This window comes from Lasioglossum baleicum, chromosome 2 (genome assembly GCF_051020765.1).
Source record: "Lasioglossum baleicum chromosome 2, iyLasBale1, whole genome shotgun sequence".
Lineage (NCBI taxonomy): Eukaryota > Metazoa > Arthropoda > Insecta > Hymenoptera > Halictidae > Lasioglossum > Lasioglossum baleicum.
The window spans coordinates 15,059,019-15,084,264 of NC_134930.1; the positions used below are offsets into that span (position 1 = coordinate 15,059,019).

The window sequence follows — 25,246 nt, forward strand, 5'->3', positions numbered from 1 at the left end:
CTTCCTTCCTTCCTGGCTGGTTGCCTGGTTGCTCGCCTTCCATCCTCTCTCTATCCCGTCATCTTCCTCTATCCATTCTCTCTCTCTCTCTCTCTCTCTTCATCTTGCTCTCGAGATCGCTCTTCTCTTTTCTTTCGGCTGCGTTCCATTCCCTCTCATTTCTGTCGGCTCGCGTCGCGATCGCGTTCGCATTCGCGTCCTCCTACGAAAGGTATGCACTCGTCGCACAATAGGACGCTTTTACAAGCACGTCGGAGAAGCGATCGAGGCGTAGAGTACGAGCGAACGCGCGCCAGTTGAAACCTGCTAGGTACCATCGCTTCGGCTTGGACCGGCGGCGAATCGATCCGCTCGCCGCGAAACACGCACGCATACGTAAATACGCTTTGGATGATTCTGTACTCTTTCTCTCGTGGTGCAATTTTTCAATTTTGCTAGGATTTCGAAATCGAACATTTGTATCGAATCATCGAGACGACGCGTTAAACCCCTACGGTCCTGTGCTCGGCGTGCATCGGCGTTACATTCTCTAAACGATGTCTGGTAACCCTTAACACTCGGGTGGTGACTCACAGTTCAGAATATTGTTTACATTATTCAATATGTTAGTGTTTAATCAATTACTAAGCATTCGAGTATTGTATAAGGTATTATATCAACTTGATATGTACAAAATGATAAAATCGTATAGAATGGAATTATTCTAGATCGGAAGAAATGTTTAAAATTGCTGTACCATTATTCAGAATATTGTTTACATTGTTAAATATGTTGGTGTCTAATCAATTAATAAACATTCGAGTATTGTATAAGGTATTATATCAAGTTGATATGTACATTATGACAAAATCGTATAGAATGGAATTGTTCTAGATCGGAAGAAATGTTTAAAATTGCTGTACCATTATTCAGAATATTGTTTACATTGTTAAATATGTTGGTGTCTAATCAATTAATAAACATTCGAGTATTGTATAAGGTATTATAACAACTTGATACGTCCAAAATGACAAAAATCATATACATAGAATGGAATTATTCTAGCTAGGAAGAAATGTTTAAAATTGCTGTACCATTATTCAGAATATTGTTTACATTGTTAAATATGTTGGTATCTAATCAATTAATAAACATTCGAGTATTGTATAAGGTATTATAACAACTTGATACGTCCAAAATGACAAAAATCATATACATAGAATGGAATTATTCTAGCTAGGAAGAAATGTTTAAAATTGCTGTACCATTATTCAGAATATCGTTTACATTATTAATTCTATTGGTGTCTAACCAATTACTAAGCATTCGAGTATTGTATGCGTTATTATATCCAAGCACATATACATACAAAATAGAGAAGAAATATTTAATTTTCGAGATAAAATAGCCCCGCGCGCAAAGGGTTAAAATCTCAGGGGGGAGTAGCCAAATTTGGCCATCCATGTTGGGGAACAGAAATACTTGCAGCGGCGTTGTCAACCACTTATCCTGTAACACCGAGTTATTATCGTTTTCGTGTAATTGATGGACCATATATTGCAAATTCGGTTGAATTTTGTACGTTGACGTGCGAAGCAAGATTACGAGTATGACGCAGAGAGAACCGTAACCATCGAAAATGGATCGCAAAGAGTTCTCGAGGTGACTGGTCGCGGTAACGGGATGACGATACGGAAATCTTAATAGCATCGACTCGCGGCTCGCGGCACTTCTCACTGGTGCGGAGCGGCTTGACCGCCTACTCTTTACCTTACCACCTTCGAGCCGGAACTGGCGCTCGAGGGGTTCGTGGGGTTCGAGGGGGCCGGCACCCGCTTATTAGCCACGTAAAAATGATTCCGTGCTTCATCGGCCACGCGATACGCGTCTGCCATCTTCCGTTTCCCTCTTGTCGTTCTTCGGACTGTTTTCTCGTTCCCGTTGTTCTCCTCCTCGCTTCTCGATCGTTGCCGTTCCCGACAGTTTCGAGACGCAACGTGTCAAAGCATAAAGAGAACGAGCGAAACGGCACCGGTTCGGCCCGGCGCGGTCCACGAGGAAAGGGTTGAGATCGGCAAGCAGGCGAGGGAGACAGGTAGAAGCCGAGGAGGAGCACTCTTCCCATCATTAGGTTATTTCGTTGCGGGATCGCCGCAGGGACTTACGTAGGTGTTTATTTATCGTCGAAGGCCGCACGCGGAGAATTAGTACCGGCCGATGCACGCCTCTATAATCTCTATTCGAAGCAATTATCTCGCGAATCCCGATGGACCTTCCGAACCGAACCGTGCCGAACTGAACCGAACCGAGACGATGTTTCTGCTCATATGTTTCGACTCGGTCGAAAACATCTTCGCGATCCTCGTTCGAGAACTCGAGTTTCTACGGCGTTGCAGGATGCCTAACACCGTCGACCCAATGACCCCGTACCGATGCTCATGTAGGTCGTTACCGTCGCCATCGCCATCGCAATCGCCATTGCTGGAGAAATTGCAGCCACACGGGCTTGCGGGATATTTCGCCGCTTCTCGCTTTCTTCATCTCTTTCTTCCTTTCGCGACACACCAGAGCTTCTCACTTCTTGCCGACCCTTTGAAAATCAGATCCACGAGAATGCAAACTACTTATTCCGAAGAAAATGTTTCCAGGACTGATCTCATCTAGAATCCGTGACTAACGTTATTGTTTTTCTGGATATTAACTTTACAGGGGGTCTTTCCGTCTAAGAAAACCGAGGTCATTCGGTTTAAGTGTACCCTCGGAAGCCGATAATCAAAGAGTTATTGCTAATAAACGTTATGTTGAGAATATACCGAATGATCGCGGTAGACGATGAACGAATGATCGAGCACTTCGTTCGAAGTACTCCTCGTAGCACGTCTTTAACGCTTCCCGATTACACTTACACTTCAAACCTATGGTTATTACCCTATACGGCGTCAGCAAATTTTTTTTTCATAGAACGCTGGTAGACGCAGCAAACGAGTCCGTCCATACAACATTTATTTTTGTGAAAGCATATTTTTCAAAGTGTTAATTTATAGCTATCCACTCATTTTAACGCCGCGTAGCTAGATTCAAATAAACTTCCACAGATATTGAAATATTGCGACGTTTAATTTTCTCCGAAAATTTGGCTAGAAATTTGGGTAGAAAGTTTGGCCGTAGCTCGCGTTTATATTACACGAGAATCTGGACCACTGCGTTCGGCTTAGGACAGGTAAACGCGACGCGGGTCCGACGTTTACGGTCCCGGGTTTCGCTAAGGGATCGTATTTTTCCGTCGACATGCTCGAAACGACATTTACGGGGTCTCGTTCAAAAGTCGACGGATCGGCACGCTGCGTTGCCTCGGTCGGTCCAGCGAAGTCGTAGGGTTATGCGACGGGAAATGGAACACGCGTTCCTATCTCGCTGTTACGTCGCGAAACGACTTTGACGTGCCACCCCGTTTTCGTCGCGGTCAGAATCGCGTCTCGACGGAGCAGCTCCGAAGCCGTGCGCGACGGGCGCTAACGAAATTCCTTTCCGTGCGCGCGATCGTCTTAATCAACGCGCTGTCGCTGTGAACGAAAAAAATTAGCATTTTAAATGACGCGCTCCGCGGGTGCTCCTATCTCTTGTTCCGAGCTCCCTACCCTGCTTCCCGTTACGTGGTCGTCGGTCATCTCCGCTCGCGTCTACTCGCTTCTACTCCCGTCTACTACCATCTACTCTCGTCTACTCTCATCTACTCTCGTCTACTCGCAGCTCTCCGAGTCCGTCGTCCAGGTTCTTTTATTCCCGAGTCGACGTCGACTCCGCGATTCGTTTATTATCGAAGAGGAACGGAAGATTGATCGTCGTTTCTCGATGTTTATAATTATTTTGAACGATGCCCGGTGCTCATTGTGCGCCTCGCGGAGACGGACACCCCGCGCAACCAACGAAGAAAGCGATAAATTCTCTCCTCCTTTGCCTCGACTCTTCGATGCTCTCCCGTACCTCTCTCTCTCTCTCTCTTTCTCTTTCTCCTTCGCGTTACCGTCTCTTTCTCTACTCCGCTTTCTCGAGGCACTCTCGTTGTCCCTCTCCGTTGCTCGAATCGCGCGTCAGCATCATCAATCCACGTCCGAGAACTTCTCCGTGGCCGTGCGCGACGGGTTCTCTCGTATCCGAGACTCCAAAACTCCGAGTCTCGAGACTTCTCTGTCTCGAGTCGATCGAGACGAATCCTCTGAAATTTCGATCGCGATCTTGGACACCATACCAGGGTAACCCCATCCATCAGTATTTCTTTGTCCTTGATAATTCAAGGAAATTTTTTTTATTGAGAAAATCTCAGAAGAAATTTATTACAACGTTAATTGTAAACATAAATGGAGTATACAGAACAAGAATCTCCCACAAAACTAAACATGAGGGTGCACGACCATTTTGGTTTCCCTTAAACACACAAGTTACAACTTTTTAGCAACGATTGAATATAAAGGCAGACTTTAATATTGGGCCCAGCCAAAAATATAGAAACGTCCAGGGGCAGTTGAAATTTTAACTTAAAAAAAGGTTTTTCAGCAGTGGTAAGCTTTGCACATCATATAGATTACACTGCCAAAGGACGTGATTAAGAGTTTCCCACATGGAGTTACATCTCATCATACACATAGGGCTGTCAATGATGCCAATCCGTACGAGAGAGAGCCAGCAAGATGATAATGATCGGCTCTGCTTCTGTTTATTGAGACAATGAAATGACGGGATAAATTTATACCATTGAACCAAGGAAGACGGTTAATTAACACTGAACCCACCACGGTCAAATTGACCGGTTTTCTATGCCATAGTTATTGAAATTATAATTGTCTTCTTTATTTAAGCACGCATTATAATGAAAACCGTACAAAGTAAATCCAATCTTCTCACTTCTATACGGCGTTTCACTTTTATATGTTTTGGGCTTGGTAGGATTAGTGTTGAAAGCGTTACGAGAAAAAGTCTTTACTTCCCGCTCCATCATCAGATTCCCCTCTAGCGACTCTCTGCGCGAGTAGAATAGGTTGGCCAGCAGGTCCTAGCAGCGGGGTGTACTGGGAATAATGTGACGGATCCCTTCGTGCAAAGGAGAATCAATCCACATTTAGTTGTCTAGACAAGGAAGCATCTAGAGGGGAGTACACATCGTCCGATAACGCGCTCTCAGCTTTTTAACCGGAAAAAACAAATTTCTATGTTGCTCTGGTTTATCTTGGGCTCAGATCCGCGGTCTTGTTAGTGGCGCGACCCGATAGATTCGAAACGGAACGTGCATCCACCGGATGCTCGCTCGCGTTTCTCGGAGGCAATCGCGTTCGACCTTCGACCCGCCGCGTGCCGCCATCGAAGAATTTAGGCGCGTCGAGCTCGCGATAACGGCTAATCTCTCTCTGAACGTCCTCCTCGTTAGAATTCCTCTCCGATACGGAGAGTCCGTGAAAACCGATGATCGACGATCGACTATCCTCGGAGCCTGTCTCGCGAATCGCGAGGTGTTCGCGCTCGTCGCGACCGGAACGAGACGCGATTCGACTCGCCGCGAATTCTTTTCCGCTCGAGCGAGCCTCTCGAACGAGTATCCGCGTTCGGGCCGACCGGCGCGGCTCGGCTCGGCGACCGCTAACGGTACCAAACATAAATACATCGCGCGGCGTTGCCCGAACGTTGCCACGACTCTCGACATGTAAACCTTATTTCTATGTGTTTGCTTGCGCACAATCGCAATCGCATGACGCACTCGTAGAAGCTTAGTCGGGAACGCAGCCCTGCAACGCTTCAAAATCTGACGCCGAGTCCTGGTAGCTTCCAAATATTATTGTCAGTAGCGCGTGTTATAACTAGTTGGGGCCTTGGGCAAAGTAGAATTTGGATCTTGGATTTTGGTTTGTGCTCGGGGCCCCCTTTTGCTTGGGGCCCCGGGCATTTGCCCAAGTTGCCCATAGAGTAACACGCCACTGATTATTGCGAAACAAACATTCCGCCCCTTTTTGCGAACTTTCTAAAGGGATCCAAGTTGCTTGCTAGATTTACGATGTGCCCTCGAAGGGGACAATCCCGATTACGAGTGAGCCGACGAAATGATAGCACAGAATTTTGTTCTGTTCACTGTTTCCCGGTTTACTAGTATGCGGCGAGTATCGTCGACTCCTCGTGTGGAGTACAGTCGACGATTCGAGCGAACGGTACCGGGTTCGCATAAACTCCTGCCGAGGGAAGCGCGAATCCTCTTCGGCGGCTCCGTACATCGCGCGATCGGTGCGCGATCGGTACGCGAACCGTCTCGAGCCCGTCGGTTTTTTCACGGGAACCCACTCGCATGGTAAAGGGACTCGCGACGAGGAGAGGGACGGATGGAAAGATAGAAGAGACGGTGTTCGTTAGCTGTGGGGCGGAGGTTGGAATTCAGGCGGTGCGCAGCAGGGTGCCGTTTCTCCTCGAGACCCTGGAGAAAAAGGAAGACGGATCGACGCGACGCGGAGAGAGCGAGACGAAGCTATGCGCTGCGCTGGGCAGCATCGCGAGCTCGAGGGACGACGGTCTCGTACACGGTAGAGAATCTCTTCCTGTCCCTGGCTCTCTTCGTCTCTTGGCCTCTTCTTCAGCCTTCGGTCGACGATCCACGGTTTTCTCTCACCGCGTCGTGACGGGTCGATCTTTGGAAAAACTCGCAAATTTCCCATTTCCTTGATTAGAAACGGAGGTTCTTTTCTGTGTGGCGTTTCTCGAGACACGTCGGAGTCCGGGACTGATCGGGTTCCGGTTGCGAAATTCCACGTGGAAGGTCAACGTCTCTCGATATTTAAGCATTTATCTTGCCTTGGGATGTATGCGCGAGATCAATAGCTTCTCGCAAGCAAAGGACCCCAACTATCTGACTTTTGCACGACCAGGATACACTTAGAATGTGTGCGAATTCGTTGGAGCTTGTGTGCAATAGTCGTACAGTTGAGATCCTTCTCTTTAAAATTTTATTTAAGTAACATGTTTGCCCAACTCTGGGCATGAGCCGGGGGAAAGAAAACGTCTCAAGGACGCGCCGATCGGCCTCGGAAAGTAGGAAACACGGGCACCGTCGGATCCGTCGGAGAATTTCGGCGAGAAGCGGTAAGAGAGGTCTAACCTTTGGCGTTTGTGTGTTGCAGCGGTGCAGAGGGGTCGAGTGCCACCGTCGCAGCCGTCGTTGCCAGGTCTGCCGGGTCAGTTCGCGTTGACGAACGGCGACGCGGTCGCGTGCGCCAGCCTGAACGGCCACTCTTACCTCTCCTCGTACATAAGCTTGCTGCTGAGGGCGGAGCCGTACCCGACCTCGAGATACGGCCAGTGTATGCAGCCGAACAACATCATGGGAATCGACAACATCTGCGAGCTCGCGGCGAGGCTGCTGTTCTCGGCGGTCGAGTGGGCCCGGAACATCCCGTTCTTCCCGGACCTGCAGGTGACGGACCAGGTCGCGTTGCTCAGGCTAGTCTGGAGCGAGTTGTTCGTGCTGAACGCGAGCCAATGCTCGATGCCGCTCCATGTGGCGCCTTTGCTGGCGGCGGCCGGTCTCCACGCGTCCCCGATGGCGGCGGACCGCGTGGTCGCGTTCATGGACCACATCAGGATCTTTCAGGAGCAAGTCGAGAAGCTGAAGGCGCTGCACGTCGACTCCGCGGAATACAGTTGCCTGAAAGCCATCGTCCTCTTCACCACAGGTAATGTCTCGCCGGTCCAGAAACTTTTCGCAAAACATTTTCCTCCCCTCGGCGAACAAAGAGAAACCGTCAAGTTCGATACCGTCGCGGGTCGCAAGACGAGATAATCTCGACGGTTGCGCGATATCTAGCAGCTAACGGCTAACGGCTCATGGCTCACGGCTCGTAACAGGGAAACCCGCGTTTCTCTCGGCAAGCGGCGCGGGACGATGTTATCTCGAAGACGGTCGTTGTTGTCACGCGGTTCGTCGATTCTCGACGAGCTTAGAGGAGCTTAGAAAGGGACAATGGTTCCCAGAGAACGTGGTTCCGCGATCGGTGGCAGGGCCGCCGGAAGAAGTCGCATCGCGAACGGCCGGAGCCTCTTGACGCGCGGGCGATGCTCGTTCGTTGTCCGTCCGTTGATCGTGGCTGCCTGCCTGCCTGCTTGCCTGATCGCCTGCCTGCCTGGCTGCTTGCCTGCCTGCCTGCCTGCCTGCCTGTCTACCTTCCTTCCTTCGTCCAGCTTCGTCTAATCGACGCGAAGATGTTATCGGGCATCGCCGCGACTGTCATCCGGAACGCGATCCCCGCTCGAGCCAGAGACGAGATTCGCAGACGGAACAATGCGGCGAGCGCAGGCTCGTCGATGTTGCGCCGATCGTCATCGAGCTGCGGAGACAATGCTCGCGGTTCTGCTTCCCTTCGTATCTATCTCGGTCCCTTCCCCTTCCCTTTCCTCTCGTATCTCATCCTCATTCGCGTTCTCGTTCTCGTTCTCGCTCTCCTACACCTCTTCCTACCTCAGGCCCACTCCCATCTCCAACGTCTATCGTCCTTTACGCGTTTTAGGTCGTTCCCGAACCATTCGCAACAGCCAAGGCGGATCGCGCGTGCGCGAGATCGTTTAACGATGATTACGATAACGCCTCGCGAAATCTAAAACGTTGATGGAATATTATTTACTTACGAACGTCTGGCGCGCGATATTTACCAGCGCGTTTCACGTCGTTCGGGGAAATTCTCTGAAACGCTTTAAAAGGACTGTTACGAACGCTAAACGGTATCCGCTATCCGTTTCTCCGTCCCCCGTCTGCTCAATTTTCTTGTTTCGCGCGGGCGCGCTCGCATCCAACGACGAACCGAGCCTCGCGGTAATTATCCGCCACACCGGTCCATCCACTCCCGTTCCTTTGCCGTCCCTCCGAAGAATCGAGTAATCGAGGAATCGAGGAATCTCGTGGAAATTTCCTCGCTGGTGGAATCGTAGAACGCGCGACGCTCGAAGGTTCGTTTTCAGAGGGACCGCGAAGACACGATTCTACGTCGGTCCATGCTAAACCATCTCGGTGTAGATACGAGACAACCGGCTATTTATTTCCGTGCTATATGGGCGCGCTTAGCTTGGCTTAGCTTATGCTAATGTCCCGATTCTCGGGCTTTCTCCCTTCAGCCCTGCTCACGGCAACCCTCTTTTTCTTCTTTTCCTTCGCCGCGAAGGACCCGCTTCTTCTACCAGCTTCTCTTCGTTTTGTTTTTCCTTCGGTTTTTTTCTTCCCTCGTTTTACTCGAAGGCTGCGCGCGGATCCCTTCGGATACGGGCCCTCGCACCCCCCCCCCCCCCTCCCCGACTTTGTCTCTCCCTCGCCTCGCCGCGTCGATCTCCATTTTTTCCAATCCCAACAATTTCGCGATTCATCCGCCGAGGACCGTAAGCCCGATCGGATCTTTCAACGTTTTTACCGCGAACGGTCGTTTACGCGAAACGAACGCGCTTTCGACACAATTTAGATCTTCGCGAACGAGGATCGTTTAAAATGTTGGTAACATCTCCCTCGGATTTCCGGATCGTACGTCGAACTCTTCGGGAACGGCGAATGAAACGTCGCGTTGTTTGCGGCCTCGACTTACTCGAAGTCCTTCTTTTACCAGGCTTTTTCAAGTCTCTCTTAAACATTTTACCAATATTAGGCGATTGCACAGGTTCAATTTTGCTCCTCGCTGAGAACACTTCAACTTGATGAGAATTACATAAAATTGTCTGTTGGATTGTGTTGGAAACGAGAACACCCCCTTAACACTAAACCTACCACCGCCGGTCATAATGACCGGTTCCAGATTTTTTATTTTACAATTATTGAAATAATACAAATGATTTCATAAGGAATGGTTGTAGGGATATCTTTAGTAGAGCACGTAGGGACCGCACAAAGTCTGAATAAAATCGATCTTGTCATTTTTATAAGGGAACACGTACCGGTTACTTTAAGGGCTCGGTAGGTTTAATGTTAAGGTGGGATCTTCTAAGCGCATCTGGACGCATCGTTTTGCGATCCATGCTCCATTCGTCGTCTGGACTTCTGATGAAGTTTACGAATTGAGTATAAAAGGTCCCAGGATCGCAAACCTCTGCGTCCAGACGCGCTTAGGAGGTCCCACCCAGGGGGTGTAAGCTGTAATGGAAATATTTCAACCACTATGTTGCGCCCCCGGAACATAGGCGGCGTTGGTGTCGCTGCAGTTTTTGCGTGCGTATGCCTATCGCCCAGAAGCTATACGCGAGTCATTCTTTGCGATACATATACCAAAATTTTCGATGGTTTTATAAGATCGTTGGTGAGTCAATCGGCTAAAGAGTTGGACTACCAAGCGATAGACCGAGGTTTGAATTGGTTCGAATCCTGTTGGGGTAAACAGTTTTTTTCCAACCGTCTACCGCTTTTTATCTATACATATATACTGTCATTAGTTCGCCCCCGGATCATAGGCGGCGCTAAAATACTGTTCACATTTTTAACACGGCAACTTACCCCCCCGCCCCTGGTCCCACCTCTGCCGGAATAGAGCATTTTCGTTTTCCGGATCCATCGGTCTCGACCGCTTGCGAAAGGGCAGCCGCTTTTCTCGTCTCGGGGATCGCGCGCGCGTCTAATTGTTTGGATAAAACGGTGGAACGAGGGCACGGTGCATAAAGTACGTTTAGCTCGGCGGATCGACCATTCCAGTGGTTCGGCTTTCTCCTGCGCTCGCTCGCGAGATCTATACCGAGTGGCGAGCGAGAATCCACAGAGCACGCGAATCGGTCTCGATCCTCGATTCGGCGAGGAAAAGCAGACTCGATTTTTCGAATGAAACGTATAGTCCAGGCGAATTCGACGGTACGATAAATTCGTTTAGGATTCGCTTCGACGCTACGGTACGTATCTCGCGGACGGTGTTTTCGGCGTTCCCCGGTTCGCCGACCACCCCGTAGAGGCATGCGAAGCCACGGAGCAGATATATTTATGCGAGAAGGTATTACGGCGAGTGCGGTACCTACGTGTATCTTGATGGGAAACACTCCCACGATTACGTGGCATGCGATGCAATTCCTTTTGCCTTGGCCAACCGGCATGGCGCGCGGCACGGCGGGCAACCGGCGAGCAACCGGCGAGCAACCGGCGAGCAACCGGCGAGCAACCGGCGCGGCGGCGGGCTAACCGTCGACCCACGTTCTCGCTACCATGCGCTTTTCGTTTCTCCGCATAGCGTCCTCAGTATTAACGGCGTAATTAAGAATGTAACCTGTAGCCGGGGACCGTTCCGCTCAATTGCAAAGAGAACCTGATCCATCCGTAAAATCGAGCCGATTTCGTTGGAAAAAAGCTTTCTTCGATCGATCGTAGCGCCGATTCTGTTGGAATAATGGTCGGTTTATCTTAGCCAGTCCGGTCCGTCGCACAGTGGGCCAGAAACCGATTTTTCTGGACAAAAATCTGCCGACAATGCAGTTTTTCATCGATTTAATTGGAATTTTTTTTAAAAATGTTCGGGAAGGACTATACTTTGATGACGTGCTGCGCGAAAATCGTTAACTGTCACAATCAAGAATCCTTATCTACAATGCCCAATAACTGCGATACTTCATCACTTCTTAACCCTAAACTCTAAACCGCAAAATTTTAAAGTGTAAATCTGGCCCTGAGAATTATCAATTGAATAGAATTACATTCGGCACTTATGAGACTTATTTATTGATCCAACAGCAGCGTTTTCGCTTCTTGAGAAAGAACTTCCCTGTGCTTGCCATCCTTCAATTTTAGAGAGCTTATAAGTGGATCGGATGATAATAATATATGCCGTATAATATCTATAACACATTCGGGAGTTTTCAGCTCGTGATTTCCTGAAGACTTTATTATTTGCCTCTTGTGGCTCTTCTAAATACAAACCAATTGACAGTTCAAATGTAGCAAGTACTTTACTTCCATGTTGCAGTACCTTATGAAGTGATGGAGGTACTTTATACCATGGGTAAATTTTAATAAACATTTTTTTTACACTTTAAAATTTTGCGGTTTAGAGTTTAGGGTTAAGAAGTGATGAAGTATCGCAGTTATTGGGCATTGTAGATAAGGATTCTTGATTGTGACAGTTAACGATTTTCGCGCAGCACTTCATCAAAGTATAGTCCTTCCCGAACGTTTTTTAAAAAATTCCAATTGAATCGATGAAGAACTGAGTTGTCGGCAGATTTTTGTCCAAAAAGATCGGTTTCTGGCCCACTGTGCGTCGGACAGAACCTTACTACTATGATCTGTATCCAGTATTCTATTTTTTTTTGGAAAATTCTGAATACTATATTATTACCCTGGTTTTGTATCCAGTATTTTATTTTTCTGGAAAATACTGAATACAAAACCAGGGTAGTAAGCTGTTGCCGGACTGGCCCGGACTGGCTAATATAAATCGACCTTAAAGCGTTCCAAAAATCTCTGCGGTCATCATCTTCGATCGGTCGTCGATCCGAAATGCTCGCGGAATTTTCCCGGTCGAGTCGCTTGGAAAGTTGCTGCTGAGTCAAACGGGGAGAAAAAGTGGAAGAAGTGGAGAAAGAGGAGGAAGAGAAGGAAGAAGAAGAAGCGGTAGATTATGGCCGCATCTAAACGTGTATCTATCGGCGTATTCTCGGTCTAGAAGCGGCGAGCTTGGACGACACCGCGCGGCGTATGAGAGGGGATATCTGCTCGGTGATTTTTCCGCGCAATCATCTAACGATGCGATGGTTCCGTGCATCGTGTCCAATCGCGGGCCGGCTATAGCGCATCGAAACGGACGCGCAAACGAGGGCATCGCGGAGACGGGAGGAGAAAGTAACCGCGATCGTTGGTCGCTCTAGCTCGTCGAACCGATAGGTTTGCTGTTCCTTTGCGAATCACGAATGTCGAATCTCGGCAACGAATATCTGCTGCGATTTGCCAGTCGGATTCGACAATGATCCGCAACGTGGTTTCACAGTCGGACTGACAGACAAATAATGTCGCTTTGAACGTTGTCGAAAAATGTTTTCTCCGAAAAACGAGACTCGTATGCTTCTCTCGACTCTTGGACCGAGTCGAATCGACATACGCGATACACAGTGCTCGTCACAGCGGAGACGTCTATTGATAAAGCAGTCTTGCAGTTTAAATTGGCAGCATCGAGTCGATAGTCGCGCAGCTTCACTCTTCTTCCGCCAAGTTCATTAAATTTTTGAACAAGAAACGCAGAAATCGGTGCATTTGTTCGCGTTTCCGAAAACCGAGCGCTTCGAGGGGATGACGTGGATCAACGATATTACCGTAATTAGTCCCCGGTTACCGCAACAGACTTAATGTTTTCATTGCGGATGATCATCGAATCGCCCTCACAGTTCACGAGAATTTACTGAAGCGGTGAGATGAGCTGTGCAGTCATTTTTGTTTCTATGTGCACTGCTATTCTCGCGTCACCGCTCCAGTATATGCAGTCGCATTCAACTACATTGATACATATATCCAGGGGGGGAGCCAGGACGCCAAATCCCCCACCAAGAAAAAAATGTTCAACTTCCAAAACTAAAATCGCGGAATAGCCCTGGGTACCGTTGATAGATATTTTGGCTTAAAAAAAAGGTCATCACGCAAAACCTAGGGCTGGGTTCAACTCGGCCCCCCCCCCCCAAGATTACATCCTGGGTGCGCCACTGCATATATCCGTACCCTAAGTACAACTTTGAACGTTCGACGCGATTCTCGTTCGGTTCGAGACGGCTGGAGGGACCGAGCGAAAAATTCTGGAAGCTCTCGGTGGCTGTGCCGAACGAATGCGATACGATGAGCCTGGTAACCTACATTTAAGCGGGAATATCGTGCGAATGGCCGACCGAATTGCGCCGATCGTTAATATCGTATGCTCGTGCTGGTGTCCCCGATCAGACTGCCGTATTATTGGCGCGTTTATCGTTGTCGTTATTATCGCCGTCTGTCGTTCGCGCTCACCTGTTAACCTCGGATAATTTATCGACGCCGCGGAACACGCTGCCGCTCTCGAAACGTCGCGCGTCGCGCATCGACCGTCGACCGTCGACCGGAGAGATAATCACGGATCACGGTGTGCAATGTGGAAGAGACGCGCGCGATACTATCACGCTTGACGGTGCGTGCGCCAATACCGACTATCGCACAGTACCGTCTGTTTTTCGAATGAAGATGCTCGAAGCGTCGTAGCTGTCGACCCCGATCTCTCGGACTTGCGACGCAGGAATAGAGCGGACAGCTGCGACGACTCCGCGTACCTTTCGGAAACTAAGTAGCGGTAGTTTTCAGTTCTATTGAGTTTGGTGGTAGCTTCGCGAGATCTATCGCCATTGAAATCGCAAGATTCCCCGTAGCAATTTCAGTACCAACACGACCTAATTACGACCTTGTTACAAAACACAGAGGTGCTTCGATCGATGCACCAACGATTAAATGTGATCCGAACAGGGTCGTGTAGGTACTCGTTTTCACCGTGAGATCGTCTACAATCGGATCAGCGCATTCTCTTTCCGATATAACGAATTACGCAAGAGCTACATTATTGTGGTACTGTTGTTCGGTCTCGTGTCTCCTCGCGACGAATCTCGTTTAATTATCACGACTCGCGACGCGCAACGATCTCTCGTTTCCTCTGTACAACGCGATCGAAATCAACGACAAGGACGCCACGCGGCCGGGAAATCCCGATCGAGGGAATTTATGCCGACGAATTACGTAAACACGAGATCGATCTCGCGTCTCCCGAGATTATGGGTGTCCGGCGAGGCAGGCGATCGAACGACGGATCGCGAAAGCACTACGACATTCCAACGACGTCAGCTTCGAAAGGGTACAGACGAGATCGGACACGCGTTTGGAGCTCGTCGTTCGTGGGTCGGCGCGTGCATACGCTCGACGAGACAAAAGGAAAAGAGAGCGAGCCGACCGACCATCCAACCAACGAACGAACGAGCTCGGTCACAGAGGGATGAAGCTCTTCGGAGAAGGGGAGGCCGCGTTATCTGCGAAACCGGGACCACGATCCTCGCGACCGGCTCTCTATCTCTCGCATTGTTGCTTGGCGTTGAGTCGGGGTCGCATCCCCCAACCCTTGACTTTGAGCGTTACCCATTTACGTTTTATTATCTGCCCTCTTCCGTGCGCTTTCGCGTTCCCATTCCCGTCCCCGTTACACGCTCGACGCCTCGCCACGCCACGCTATCGTCGATCGAAACGAGGGTGACCAAAAATTGCACGCGTTTCTCGTCTCCGGAACCACCGACACCGATACACGCGTTTACGACATGTTAACGCTTCCGAATAGATTGCTTATAATTTCGCGGGATGTTAAAATCCGGATCGAAACCGTTTACCGTACAGATATTAGCTTTATCGTACTTCACGAGGACCCGTCCGATTATAAAAAAGAGTGTCTCGTGTTATAGTTTAAAGTTCGCTGTCGCGACTATCGTCCACTTATCGAAAGAAGGAAGCTGAGATTCAGTGGACAGCTATTGCGACAGACGACATCAATTTTTTCATTCACATTTCTCCGTGCGAAACATAGTCTCGAGTAAGATCGTTCTCCTAGAAACGAGTAATCAACGTTTGTCGTGTTTTTCATGGTTTTCGTAAAGATGGTAGTCGCGGTGCTGAAGGAAGGCGTGGAGTGGGGATGGAATCGCAGGAATTGTCGGCGGACTCGCCGGCATTCGCGGATGCGCGAGACCGTAACCCTTATCGGCGTATCGCAGGGCAAAGGGTTGGCCCGGTATTAGAGTAAGCCGCGGTATTAACCTCGGAGTTTAATATAAACGACGGTACTCGGGTCTACGGCGTCGTTTAGAGGAGGACGAGGATGGCGAACGCCGGTCACGTGACCGTCGGACAATGCGAGACGCTTATCGACGTCCTCGGCCGAAACGAACCCTCGGCCCTCGGTCCTCTGTTCTCTGTCCTACGTTCTCTCTCCTCTGCCCTCGGCAGACCACCTCGCGTTGGATCACCGATGCAGCCGCCGCGCCGAGCTCCTTCGCAACAGCGTCGCGACGCGTTTGTTCGTCGACGTGGCCGTCGTCGTCGCGTTTAACCTTCGCGATCGTATTACCCACGAGTTATCCGTTACCCTCTGTCCTTTGTCCTCCGTCCCTTCGCAGCTTTCCACTGGCCGAAAATTCGGTGGACCACGATATCAGCTACCGATTCGCCGCGCGCCAAACGAAAGCCATCCCTTTCGTCGCTTGCACACATTTCTTGCTGCTCGTTTCTTGTCCGGTTGACTGGCAACCGTGTCTTAACCTTTCAATTTTTGATGTTCCATTTCACATTCGAGACGCAATCCGCCGAAACTATGACGTCCAACGGTTATCGAACGAAAAAAAAAAAAAGGTTAACCAGAATGTCCCGATTCGATGAAGTCTTTCAGGTTTCCGGTAGAGGCGTTGAGACACTCGCGGGGAACGAAACAGCTCGGCTCCGCGAAGCGCGGCTCAATTCGTTCCAGGTTATTGAATCGCGGTATCGTGTAACCGTGTATAATCGTGTTTCTCGACGCGCTCTCCGAGCTGTCTCGCGATTCTCCTCGTACCTGTATGTACCGCGGTCGAAATCGAGAGCCGTAACACGCGGCCGCTGTTACTTCGAAAATTGTGGAAACTCGGCGAGAGGGATGGAGCCCGGGAGAAAGGCTGAGAGAGGAGGGAATGGTACTACCATGGGAACAAAGCAAAAAGTTGTCCCCGACGGACAGGGACCGCGCTTTATTTAGACGAGAGCGTGTTTTATGCTTGCGTTCGACACGGGCAAGTTCGCCGTTAAATACGCGTCGTTCCGCTCGCGTGTACGCGTATTTTTCCGTTCGGCCGTTTTGCTAGCCTTCCTTTTGCACTCTGTTTTCGTCGGGACTCGTAGGAATCGTACGATCCTCTATAGTTCCTTAACAATTTTTATCGTTCCGGTCGGTAAATCTTTTTCTCGTATTCTGTTCTCGTCGACGCTCCACACCGCGCCAGGAATCGAGAAATCGTAGACAAAAATGGGGTTTGCTTTCTTCGCGAGCGTTTTGTTTCGGCAGAGCCGCATTTTTTGTATTCACGCGTCGCCCAAATGGAAAGTAAAATAAAATTAGCTCCGCGTTCAACGCGTCAGGAACGCGAATGCGGTCTAAATTTATGGCGCGCTCGCGCCACTTTATCCCTAACCTGATTTATTCGGGCGATCGGAGAACCAACCCTCCGAGGAATTCCTCCGAGCTCCTCCTTCAGCTCCTAGAAGAAATTCCGTTCAAAGGAACCAAAGAACAGACGAAAGAAACGTGCGGTACAGATGGACGATTCTGCAAAAGTACTTCAACTTATTGGTCGAGGGCGTCCTCCATCGAGCGACGAAGACAACGAAGGGGCCAAGGCTTGAGGAACGATTAGGACAATTTGCAGCGCTACATTTCGTATTTTTCTATCGAGAAGAGAAACAGAAACGGGAAACGGAAGCCGGATAAGTGGGTAGGCTCACGATTCCGCGGGCAGAGATTGTAGGGGAAGTTTTGGGCGTTGCACGCGTGCCATTCCTAGTCCCACATGCCTTCCGTACATCGGTATGGGACGTTATGGAACGGGACGGGACGGGACGGAACGCACTGCTCCGCCATTCGCCACCACCAGACAATATCGCGCATTCACAGATTGCGCTGTCAGGCACTCGAATAATATTCGGGGTGACACGCCATGTATCCGCTATGCGGGACGCCGCGCCGCGCGCCTCTCTCCGCTCCGAGTCGACTGGCCTCTGCTCCTGTGCTCTTCGTATGACTCAGCATCCCCTGTAGCAGCGACTGCTGCTCTCTGCTCCATCTCTTTCTCTTTCTTTCTCACTGTGGCTTGGGGTAGACCGCGCGCGCGGCTGTCTAAGGGGCGGCGAAGAAGCCTCGGACAGAAAGAGATCGTGAATCGGAAAAAAGGACGAAACAGGAACGAGGGAGGCTGGTCCGACCAGGCTGAGAGAGAGAGGGAGAGTCATACAGTTGACATACAGGGTGTTTCCTTTATCTCGAGAAATCGGAATATCTCGCAACGGACGAGTTCTGTCCAAGAAACGTTTGAACGAAAACTTGAATCGCTGCTGAACGGGTGTCGAGCTGCACGTTGCGAACCAAGATGAAACTTCAATTCCGCGGAATTGCGAATCAATCTTGATTCCACTTCGATTAAAAAAATGGGTAAATAGAAATAAACTTCTGACCGGTCGTATCAAGATCATAACACGTTTGTTTATAACGCGTATTCAGGATTGTGTTTAGCAATGTTTAAAGTTTTGATCACTAATGTTTCAACATAGGACATCGGTTAAATTGTATTATTTTTTCGAGAGCCTTCGAATTTGTTTCCTTGACCTTTCTTCTGGTAAATACGTCAATCCTAGACAACGAATCTCAATGAATGCATAAACTTAAATTTTTTTGAAATTGTGACATGCGGCGTTTTTCCTTGCAACCACAGATATATCCACGAACCACGAAGTTTCTTTATACTTTTCTAAATTTTTCGACATGGATATAATACAACAATGGCGATAAGGGGATTCTGCACTCGTCCTTACGATATGGAGCAATACTGTACGGGATTAAATCAAGTTTTTGTCGTGTGCCTTAACACGGGGACGCATTCACGCGAGTATAGGAACGAGAGGAGAAAGTTTCGGGGGTCGAGGCGAAGGAAAAAGTAGGGAAAGGCGAGTCGGGGGATGGAGATTCCAGAGGCGAAGCGTATCGGGGTTCTTTTTCGGTTTGAATCGGGAACGAGAACGAGATCGTGCGGTATAGCAGCACGTGTCCGTGACCGATCCAATTTTTTCCTCCACGCTTCGATACGCGAACGCGTCGCATCTCGTCGCGTTTCGTCTCGTCTCGCCTCTCTTCCCTTCTTGTCTCGTGGCGCGCTCGCACACACTAGAACACTCGCGTGTTCAGTTCTTCCTTCTGTGATTCTCCCGTCCTCCTCTATCCTCTGGCCTGCCCGTAACCGTGGCCGTGGCCGTCTAACTTCTCAATCAGGAACATCTCGATCCCGGTATTGGGTTTGCCAACGAGATTCGTCACGCTCGACGCGTCCCGAGTTTTACGTCGAGCCACGGCCCCGAGTCTGCACAGCCGAACCCGTTTATTCCGCTCAAACGTCTTGCCTTTCCGACTCGACAAATTTTCGTAATTGTTCAAGGCCGATCGTATCATGTGATACAAACTCGAACCCCCCTGTTCGACCATCGATCGATGGTTGGAATGCCGTTTACCGGCCGATCCAAATCGAAAATTTTCATCGCAATCAATAGATTCCATGTAAAGTGCGCAAATGAACTAACATGACTTTCTATGTGCTACAATGTTTCGAGAAGTCGCTTATAATTTTGTTCTCTGTTCGGTAACAAAAGTGACTAGGGTAACTGCACCAGTGAATGAACATTTAAGAAATTGTTCAGGAAGATATTTTCTTTGGCTCCGTTATCTTTGATAAATCATTTCCATACCTTTCCTTTTTCACATTCTACCATTGTTGTCACTTCATGAACACTCTGTTCATTTACTGGGCTATGAGTAGTAATATCGTGGACCAGTGAATAGACAATGAATTTTTAACGAAATATTCATTTTATAGCTATTTTTGTGATTTATATTCAATATTTTAACCCTCGTACATCTATATTGTTAGTAACTTTTATCTCATGTGTAAAAGAAAAGCATAAAAACTCATGTGTAAAAGAAAAGATCGTTTACACATACCTTACTAGTTTTAGCTCTGTTGCACCCACTCAACGCACTTGGTGAAAATAGGCCATCTTAGAAACTAATGGTCAATTGACCAATATAAACCAATAGGAATACAGCTACGAAAAAGAGTCATATATTCCATTGGCCCAAGAGTCGTTATCGCTAGTATGCCGTGCGGCTTAAAATTTGTTGAAATATACAAAAGCGTTAATTTACTGATGCCCGTTTATTCACTGGTGCAGTTACCCTACATAAGGAATACGTTCAGACTCTTTCGAATTGAATGTCTAGCGAAAAACGCAAAAGTACAGATTTGTCCAGCTGACCCCCGATTTCCGACTATCGTGGAACGTTCGCAAACGAGAACCGTGTCGCCTTACAAAACAATTTCCGCTTTGGTCGAGCTCGCAGCAAAGTTTCTTGCGGATAATTCGCAGCAGGCGCACCACCGTGGCTCTTTCTTTTCTCCTTACTCCCTCGTTCTTCTTCTTCTCCTTCGTCGTGGTACTCCTCCTCCACCACGGCCTGTTCTGTTCTCGTGGTCGTCCTCGCGTCGTCGAGCCGAATAAAAGCTAGCTTCGCCCCTCCTGCTCGTCCGGGTCGGCCTTTAATTAATCCGATTTACATCGAGCAGGATCGGCTCGCTACACCGGTGACAGAACCCGCGCGCGGCGCATACCTTCCGTTACTACCTAATGGGGCATTCATTAGGAGAGAAATAGCCTACCGAAAACGTCCGCGTTGCCGGCAGCTACACGCGCGACCGTCGCCCGAAAAGAGGACCTTCGAGTCTCCTTTCCGAGTGCTGTTTCTCGAAGCTCCACGGGTACAAGAGGCCAGTCGAAGAATTAGAAAAATCGAGTGTAATTGGTAGGGCGCAGTGGACGATAATTGGAAACGCGACGACAAGAGAAGCGGAACAACGCGAGCGCCGGCAATTAGTCAAGAGCGTTTGCGTTTGCGTTTGCGTGTGCGCTCGTGTATGCGTTTCCAGTCGGTCACCGGTGTTGACCGATCTCGAAATCGGGGATCTCTCTCGACGGGCCAGCGACCCCCCGAGCCCCCAAGTTCCACACCAGTACTCGGTGCAAAAGTGCCGCCGAAGTGTCTGCCTACTGATAAGCCGAAGGCATTAATTTTACGGCAGCACCCCGCTGCTCACCACAGACCCTACCCAACTAATACAATTACGTTATAACCCCTTGTCGACTCGTCCCTCCCTCTGTCTTTCTCCCCCTTTTCCTTTATCTTCTTCAACGGGGGCCGCGCAGCACCGTTTAAACCACAAAACATCGATTTTTTCTGTCATCGATCTCCGGAGCCTCTGCGAACATTCCGAAAAAATGTTCATCGAGTATGTTTCTATAAATTGCACTTTTGAGAACAGGGGACATCATTCTTTTGGAATCGATCTGTATTCGTGCTTCAAATTTTAACCAAATATACGCTATAGGGTAACTGCACCAGTGAATAAACGGGCACCAGTAAATGAACGCTTTTGTATATTTCAACAAATTTTAAGCCGCACGGCATACTAGCGATAATGATTCTTGGGCCAATGGAATATATGACTCTTTTTCGTAGCTGTATTCCTATTGGTTTATATTTGTCAATTGACCATTAGTTTCTAAGATGGCCTATTTTCACCAAGCGCGTTGAGTGTGTGCAACAGAGCTAAAACTAGTAAGGTATGTGTACACGATCTTTTCTTTTACACATGAGTTTTTATACTTTTCTTCTACGCATGAGATAAAAGTTACTAACAATAATAGATGTACGAGGGTTTAAATATTGAATATAAATCACAAAAATAGCTATAAAATGAATATTTCGTTAAAAATTCGTTGTGTCTATTCACTGGTCCACGATATTACTCATAGCCCAGTCAATCATCAGAGTGTTCATGAAGTGACAACAATGGTAGAATGTGAAAAAGGAAAGGTACGGAAATGGCCAGAGATGCCAGATACGGTTTGGTACAAGAGACAGAATGTTTTAACAAAGATAACGGAGCCAAAGACAATTAATTCTAGGGGATTTTTCGTGATTAAAGAGTTAAATAAATAGAAGAATATTGTTTAGTAATTTTGTTCATTCATTGGACTATCATTGTTCAATTACTAGAATGTAGTGTTCATTGACTGGTATTTTTCATATTTTTTATTTAACGTTTAATAAAGAAATATAATAATAATAATTTCATTTTTTTGTTCACTTATTTTTGACAAATGAAGTATAGGGAGCCATTTGGCATATATGAGATTCCTTTAATTCACATATTTTTCTTTTAAATAAAATATCTTCCTGAACAATTTCTTAAATGTTCATTCACTGGTGCAGTTACCCTACTTCCATTAGCTTCAACGTTCTGGAAATCTTTTTCTTCCGAGCTGCTCGCAAATATTTATGTTCACGACTGACTGTACCTAAAAGGTACGAGTATGTTCATCGAACCAAAGCAAACCACATCGACAGTAATTTTAGCTATCCAGTCCTGTACCCTCTTAACTGTCCAAGTCCGCCTCTCTCCCCTTCTGACTCGCGAGTTCCGAGGGATCCCAGTTATCGCATCCCGGTATCGCGAAATCTGTTTTGCGAGGCAGATTCGTAGAAATCGAAACCCGACCCTGGCCACAGCGAGGAGACACCGAGGTCCCTCCTCGCAGCGAACCATAGGTTTTGCGGTCGAACAAGCTAGCCGAATTTTCTGTCTCGCGACCAGTTCGTAGGAAATTCGAGAAACACGTTACTCTTTTTCGTTTCGGAACTGTTAGCTTCGACATTGGTATCGAAGAATGTACGCTCGAATATTGGGAAGAGTAGCCTAATGTCGACCAGCGCTGAATGCATTTCTTTCATCAACTTGTTAACGTTCCCCTACAAATATTACAAAATTTCTCTAATCGTCCACTCTTTGCTCGATAATATATTAATTTACAGTGTTAAACTGAGAATTTCTGCAAATATGTTAAACATAAAAGGTTTTCAATAACATTTTGGTTTGCTTCATAAGGGCTAGTCCAATCCCAGTTTTCTACCAATTTTCTTCCATCTTTCTGAAACCTGAGACGCTGTGAATAGTCCTAGATCTTTCGTAGGATTAAGAACGTCTAAAAACGTGATCGTTGACAACTGCGACACAGGAGGGAGGAGCTTGGTACGCAGAAATCAGAGAGCGGAGAGCGAAACAGCGAACAGCGGTGAGCGAGAGCGGCAGTGTACGGGGCGACGAGAGAGAACGGGCAGGTCGAACGAGGGTTAAATAATCTGATTAGCTGGTCTCACTGACCGTCGAACGAAGTATGGAAATGAAGGGCATTCATTGGACGGTGGACGGTACATTGGCGGTAGCGTGGTCCGTGTCCATGTTCACGTTCGTGTCCGTGTCCATGCGGGAGGGTGCTGAAAAGGGTGACAAAGTTAGCCGGAGGTTCGTTGCGACTGCGTACATCAGCCCAGGACCGGTGAGAGTGTCGCGCACCGACAATTAACTAACGAGCAGTTGACACAACTTATCAAATCGTATCGCGTCACGGAGCCGACGTTACAGCCGCGACCGCAGCCGCAGCCCAGTCGCGCACAGAGAAGGCTTCAATTATCGGGTCGGGGATGTGCTTTTTGCTCCCCCGAAGCTGCTCATCCTGATCCCTCGCGTAACGAGAACAACGAGACGATCGTAAACGGTAAACGGCGCGTTCCTTCGCGGTCCGATCGATTTTTCCGATTCGCGACACCAGCCACGCGCACGCATGCCGAGCTCTGAATTCATGGGTCTGCGACAGTTTTTCTTGAAAATTTCATCTACGCTGATCCACCCCGTCACATTTTGTTTCACCTATATCGTTGGATAAGAATTAGGGGAAATAAATAGACTGAGGGTCTTTATGCAAAATAAAAAATGTTCGCATTGATCGCAGGACACAGGAGCCAAATAAATATTGTATTCTTCTATTAACTATCCGATTAAGCAGAAAGAAATACATTGATGTCCTTAAATATTTTTAACATGTCCACTGCTTTAAATTGTACGTGCCCATTTTTGTCATAAATGCATAAAACCCGCAGTCTAGTAATAAATTACGCTCGCGGTGAAACAATATAAGTATTGTTTCGGTATTAATTATGAATTATGAACAAATCCATTGTATATGATTTATGTAATTCCTCATACAATACTTAAAAGATGCCCACATATTTAATAATGTAAACAATATTGTGAAGAATGGTACAGTAATTTTTAGTGATGATTCCGAGTCACCCCTCGAGTGCTAAGGGTTAAAATAATGGCGCTCGAGATCGAAAAGGTCGGATAAGATTGTTCGGAAATATAAATGTCTAACGACGACAAGGCAGAAATTGAATGTGTCTGCAACGATCGTCGAAAGAAATCTCGGTCGTCCGGCGAACTCGCGGGCCCGTGACCGCGACGAAACGAGACGGAGGGTGAAAGAAAAAGAGAGAAGACAAGAGCGAGAAGAGCGAGCGTGCCTGCACGTAGGTGGATCCGAATGGAAGCGCGAGAGTCAAAGGCGAAGCGCGAATCACTGCTAATCGGACCGCGTACCACGGGTCGCTCTGCTCCTCGTTTGTCGAGTTCCGCAACGTTTCTTCTCGATTCGTTCTTTCCCACGACTCCGTTAGAATTTCGATGTCAGAATGGACGATCACAGCGCAGCATGGAAACAGATTTTCTCACCCTTTTACGAAATACGACGAGACAAAGTCGACAACGATTATCCGACATGATGCGACGGTTAGGTACCATCGTTGTTCGTACCGACGAGACGCGCGTATACCTCCTATCGCTTGTAAGCTTGCTCTGAACCAAAAAATGGGCACCGAGGTGGTGGGCTAATCACGCGAGATCCGGGATCGATCGCGATCTCAGCGAATAGACGACGCGCTGGCCAAAGCGAAAGCTGCCGGAACGAAGATTCATCGCGCGACTCTGCCTCGCCTCAACTCGCTTCGATCCCGTACGACCTATACGGTTCTCGTACAGGTAAACCACCGCACCGGTCCGGCAAGAGATACGAAGGGCGGTCACGAATAAAGGAGGCAGAGAGGGACGGTGGAGAGAGAAAGAGAGGGCGCGGAAGACGGAAAGCGGGTCCAGGCATCGAATATCGTGGCTTCTCTATTTCTTCGTCTTTCCTTCTTCTTCTTCTTCTTCCTCGTCCCGTTCCTCCTTCGTTGGTTCGAATCTGCCGAGAGATCCGAGATGAGAGGGCAGACCGCCTCGGATCCCGCGAGTGGATAATTATTAATCGTTATTTTCGCCAATCACGGCCGTTTATCTCGAAGCACGCAACGCCAATTATCTATCGGCCGTTCGAGCGGACGAGACAGAGCGGAACGAGTCGAGTCGAGCCGAGTCGAGACGAAAAGAACGCGGAGAGCGAACAGGCCGCAACGATAGAGACGCGCGAACGCAGCCGGACGAGCGCAACCACACGTTGGAGCTAGAAGAACGGCCAAGAGAGCTCGATACGCTCGCATACGTCGCTCAAACGTATTCTCCTATTTGC

The 25,246-nt window shown here is 48.4% G+C and overlaps 1 protein-coding gene across 2 annotated transcripts in view; it reads left to right on the forward strand.

The window, feature by feature from the left end:
- Window positions 1-25,246, forward strand: part of Svp (COUP transcription factor 2) — an 85,507-nt gene that overhangs the window by 27,768 nt on the left and 32,493 nt on the right. For both annotated transcript variants that reach the window (XM_076444948.1, XM_076444940.1), the window contains one exon: window positions 7,134-7,685. In XM_076444948.1, the coding sequence (XP_076301063.1) occupies window positions 7,134-7,685 (552 nt within the window). The remainder of the gene's footprint in view (window positions 1-7,133; window positions 7,686-25,246) is intronic.